The following is a 5,470-nucleotide window of genomic DNA, read 5'->3' as shown; positions in this document are numbered from 1 at the left end:
TAGTCTTAGTCGTAAGATTTTTTGTGAAAAGGGCCCTGAATTATATTAACCATGAACTCTCCATGTTGGTTTCATTTGCTGCCGGAGACACGATATACTGTTGTAGCACATGACCGCTGCGTCCAGAGCATTGAGGCCCTCCCAGGGGTGAGAGGCTGAATGGGCTGCTCCTGACCACTGAACTTGATAGTCACACTAAAATGATTTCAAAATTAGTGAGGATAAATTAGGCTTTATGGAAAGATTCATACTTTTTCACCATCATTTGTTCTTTAACAAACCACTTTTTAAATTTGTATTCATATATACATATCAAATATTTGAAAGATCACAAAACCCCTCAAATTTATGACATCAAGATTTACCAGAATTTTAAATTCATTGCTATTGAGCAGGAAACAAGTAGACAATATGAGAAAAAGTTTACTAAGAAATGTATTGATGAACCATACAATGGTGATTTGCACACTTACGGAATCATGGACGTATACTTTGGACGGGCCAGTGTGTACTGTGAGGGGTGAGCCATCATGGCCACGTCCACTGAGGTGAAGGCTCCCGCCGTAATCAAGTCGTGTTTACCACAGCGACCCTCCTCAGCCGGGGTCCCTATCACTGACAACTGGAATATGGTTTAATATTGTTAAACATTGGTATATACCTGGTAATATGACTGATATTAAAATGTATTATATTCAGCATGTACGATATTTGGCGGAAATTGACTTTTGAATAAGTTAGCGTAGATTTATGCCCTGTTCACACGGAGAGTTTAATTCTAATTAAACGTAAAGTTACTACGAATTAGCTTCGCTTAGCGTTCACATGGAGAATTTAATGCAAATTACTTTAATTCGCATTAGATTACTGTGCATTAAATTACTTCGCATTAGCTACGTGTGAACGCTAAGCGAAGCTAATCGAAATTTCTGACGCATGCGTAATGGCAAATTTTAGTCAAATGCTAATTGTTGGTGGTCAGCTATAGGTACTTGTGCGATTTTTGAGTGAAAAACTACAGAAAATTTTATTAATCATTTAATACAGACATACAGACACTTTGCTATTATATCAAATAGATCTGCTTCAGCATAAGGTGATGTGATTTGCTGGTGACGTCATAATAGCCGTGCTGACGCCAGGTTGCAGAAGTAAAATTTTAATTCACATTAGTTTACTTCGCATTAGCTGTTGTGTGAATGCAATTTAATTCGTATTAGTTTGATTTGCATTAGTTTACTTCGAATTAATTTACTGCGAATTAAACTCTCCGTGTGAACAGGGCATTGATTTAGCGCATTTCTTCACATTCTTATTTATGTGTATACCTGCAAGACATTTAGCTAAGTACATGTACTTGATTTAGCAGTTGCTGCTACCCGCTTAAGCCGCAAAAAAGAATACACAGCCAAATGTAACATGTTTACAGTACTTTTACATAGTACTACGATGTAGACAATATTTGCTGATGATGATGTATAGTGTTTATATCTATGCTCAAATATACTTAAAATAAAATAGTAATGTACATGTAGAATGTTGAGACATCAATAAACAATCGAGGATGACAAAAATTTACTGCCAACAATATTTGCTTTGAACTATAAAATTCTACTCTATGTTGAAGTATGAAGCACAGCTAGGCACATTGGGGCTGGACCCCCTTTCCATTTTTTCTTTTTAAATCTAAGGTTGACACATTTTTCCCACATTTTTGTACATGTACGCATGTATATACTATACTATATACACTATCTGATATCGATAATGTAACTCATTTGTCTTAATAATTATGCTGTTTTTAAATATATGGTTTTCGACTGATACATAAAATGTGTCAAAGACAGATTTAAAAAGGAAAAAAAAACAAAAACGGAAAATGGGGGGCGGGGTGTGTGTGGCAGTGTGCCCAGGAGGCCCCCAAGTGCTTGTGTATAAAGCTATACCTGCCCACAAAGGGCCTGTCCAGATGTTGTCATTGCTTGTTTTATGGCAATTCCAGCTGCCACGCCCACCTCTGCAATAAGATTGTGACCACAAGCATGACCAATCCCTGGCAAAGCATCATATTCACATAGTACTGCCACACGGGGACCATCCTTAGAGTTTGGGGTCGAAAATTCAGCACGAAATGCTGTGTCGAGTTTGTAGTGTTTCTCCACAGTAAAATAGTGTTTGTCGAGATATGCCGCTATGACGTCATGCGCGTGATGTTCCCTGTACGCCAACTCAGGCTTCTCCCAGATGATTTTGCTTAGATGATGAAGCTCACTGGCATATTTGTCAATGAAGTCACACGCTGCTTTCTTGACCTCTTCCATGCTGCCTTTACTGCCTCCCGATCCCGATTTATTTTTGTTCTGAACATGCTGAAAACATTCACAAGATTAATATGAATTTCGTATGCATAAGATTGATTTATTTCTTTATGTATTTTATATTCAAGTCTCAAAAACTGGTTCTATCTGTTCTTAAAATAAACATTACTTTTCCCCCAAAAATAATAAAATAGAAGTTTCAATATTTACTTGGAGATCTAAATACTTTGTGCCTGATACTGAAATTATTTTTTTAATTTATTTTGTGCATGCATTTGAAAATTAATACATGTGTATTTCAGATAAAAGTAAAATCACTTGAAAGTTTGTTTAGTGGTGACTACAAAGTTTTGTTAATAATTTTCATTCAATACATGTAACTTTGAAACCAAATTATTTTTTGAAATATTGCTTGGATTTTTTTTAGGTATCTTCATAATCTTGAATATGAAAACATAGGTTAAGACATATGAAGTTCATTTCAAAATTCAAAGACTTAGATTATTCTTGATAAACTTTAAAATTTTCCCTACCTGTTGTTTAAATAAACATACCATTTTTTTCCCTCAAAAAATAAATTAAGATTCAATTTTTAGTTAAGAGCTCGGAATATAGCCTAGAACTTTGTTTTGAGGTAGCCTAATTCATGTTTTTACGAGAACATTTTTCAAATAAATGTAGAAATACTAAAAGAAAAAATCCTACAACTTTGTATAATGGGGACTGCAAACTTTTGTTAATGATTTTCAGTCAATACCTAAAACTTTGAAACCAATATTTTTTCTCCAAATGAAAATAGCCTAATGGCTTCCCGTCTGCAAAAACAGACGGTCACCTGATATTGTATGAAATAAAGAATACTTTATATGAAATGTCAACTAAAATGTTGTAAAATATATATTCCATCTTATAAGCAAAATATTTTATTCATGTTTTATTGTTTGACAGGACGTTAAATCTTGAAAACTTCAAACTTTCGCTTAGATTTGAAACGGTTCACTATTAAATGTAGGCCTAAACATGCATGCTGTGAAAAACGATTAATATTTTTCAAAATTCTTTATTTTCATCCCTTTTTGTTTTAAAATTTTGTTTTCTAATAATAATGTATGTTTTAGAAAATAGATATTGTCGTTTTATATAAAATAAAAATAACAAAAACTAGCTAGTATTGTTATTGTTATGGTTCTATAGTAACGTTACTGATTTTTTGAAAACGGTTGAGTTGGTTATCAAAGAAGTGTAATATTTCATAAATAACCGTGTTCAAATTTCAAAATTCTATACCAGACAAGAAGAAATACATGTGTACAAAAGTTCAAGACAGTTAAATCATTTATATCATGTATCCCTAGAGAGAAATTAAAATGAGAAGTAGACGTGTCAGTAGCGATGACCTACAAAGCACACACTAAAAAGCCGCTTACTTGTCATAAAATCGCAATAGAAAAAATATGAATGCTGATAAATGATCTCCTAATGTCAGCTCAATAATACATAGGCTACACGGTATCCAGGGTGCAAAGGGACGAAGAGAATAAGTCGAAAACGTTCACTCTGAAAGCACAAATATGCCATTTTCGCTGTCCGCCATGATAACTCAGCATCCGGCTATAGGGTGCTCTCTTTAACGTCCGCGCTACTTCAATAAATAGCGCGTCACCAGCTTCGAGCGTCATTCTTGTTCAAGCAAGAGTTCCAGTCAGTTCGTGAGAATATGGCGAAATCCCGATCTCGTTCTCGGTCCCGATCCAAGTCAAGGTCTAGGAGCCGAAGCCGAAGTCGATCTCCAAAGAAGGCAGCACCTAAGAAGGCTGTAGCGAAAAAATCTCCAGCACCGGCGAAGCCAGCTACCCCAAAGATGACTAAGTCCAGAAGCAGGAGCCGAAGCAGAAGTAGAAGTAGAAGCCGCAGCCGAAGTGGATCTCCTAAAAAGGCAAAGAAGGCAAGAAAGTCACCAAAGAAGAAGGCATCCAAACCCAGAGCAGCAGCCAAGCAAGCGGCCCATCCAACAACTCTCAACATGGTGTGTGCGGCCATTACTGCTATGAAGGACCGTAAAGGATCCTCAGCCCAGTCCATCAGAAAATACATCTTGGCTAACAACAAATCGGTGAGTGAAACACACCTGTCTTCAGCAATGAAAGCCGCGTTCGCTAAAGGTCTTAAGTCAGGAGCCCTTGTTCGACCTAAAGGATCCAGTGCCCACGGTGCAAGCGGACGTTTCAGAGTAGGAAAAGTTGCAACAACGCCCAAGAAGAAGGCAGCTAAGAAGCCAAAGGCAAAGAAGGCAGCAGCGAAGAAGCCCAAGAAAGCTAAGAAACCAAAGGCAAAGAAACCCAAGGCAAAGAAGAAGGCAGCAGCTAAGAAAGTAAAGAAAGCGAGAAAGGCAAAGTCACCAAAGAAAGCGAAGGCAGCCAAGAAGCCCAAAGCACGGAAGTCGCCCAAGAAGACCAAATCCAAGGCAAGAAAAAGGCCCAGCTCCCCAAGGAAGGCAAAGAAAGCAACAAAGGCTAAGTGAGCAGCTGTTCACTGATTAAAACCCCACGGCCCTTTTAAGGGCCACCCACATTTTTCGAAAAGATGCCTCTAAAACAGTTGATAAATAAAGAAACGAAAAATCTAACACCAGGCCATTGTTTACATTTTATCTCGGAAATTCTACAGTAGGGTTTTAGCATTTACTTTTACTTTCATTTTCATCCCAAGAAGCGTGACGAACAGATCAGCAACTTGTAAGTTACTTTCCCCTACTGCTTATAAAATTTATAAAATAAAGGATGTTTCATTACAACTTTTCCCCAGCTTATCAAATTTTTAATAAAGGATGTTTACTTTTGACAAAAATCTGATAACTATTTTTAAATTTATTCCTGAAACTGTAAGGAAAACTTAATCAAAATTAGCTGGATTCACTGCAATTCTTTTTGAAAAATACTTTATACTTTTTTAGTGTAAATTATTCCTTTTTAGCATGTACATAAATAATCTGCAATTCAATTACATGTATAAATCAATTTTACCATACATTACACAGTTTTCTAAATAAAAGCCAGTAACCTTGGTCCCCCTCTCCCAACGAAGTTACACTGGTCAAACCCACCCCTTCCCTCCAGTTTTAGTCATAATATTCCATTTTTTTGAAAATTTTC

At 36.4% G+C, this 5,470-nt stretch overlaps 1 protein-coding gene and 1 pseudogene across 1 annotated transcript; one reads left to right on the top strand and one right to left on the bottom strand.

Moving 5' to 3' along the window:
- Positions 1–45: 45 nt before the first annotated feature.
- LOC134237133 (xaa-Arg dipeptidase-like) lies at positions 46–3,927 on the bottom strand (annotated as a pseudogene).
- A 61-nt stretch (positions 3,928–3,988) lies between these two features.
- On the top strand, positions 3,989–4,864 carry LOC134237132 (sperm-specific protein PHI-2B/PHI-3-like). Its single transcript, XM_062719228.1, has one exon. It carries the CDS (start codon positions 4,036–4,038, stop codon positions 4,837–4,839), a length of 804 nt encoding a protein of 267 aa, XP_062575212.1. The 5' UTR covers positions 3,989–4,035; the 3' UTR covers positions 4,840–4,864.
- Positions 4,865–5,470: the final 606 nt, after the last annotated feature.

The sequence above is a fragment of the Saccostrea cucullata genome, unplaced genomic scaffold (genome assembly GCF_032062105.1).
Source record: "Saccostrea cucullata isolate Sc308-1 unplaced genomic scaffold, CSIRO_AGI_Scuc_v1 ctg22561, whole genome shotgun sequence".
In the NCBI taxonomy this organism is placed as follows: Eukaryota; Metazoa; Mollusca; class Bivalvia; order Ostreida; family Ostreidae; genus Saccostrea; species Saccostrea cuccullata.
Note: the sequence above shows the minus strand (reverse complement) of the source record. Positions and strands in the feature narration are given on the sequence as shown.

Coding starts and splice junctions, on each gene's coding strand:
- LOC134237132 (XM_062719228.1), top strand. CDS start 4,036: ATGGCGAAATCCCGATCTCGTTCTCGGTCCCGATCCAAGTCAAGGTCT.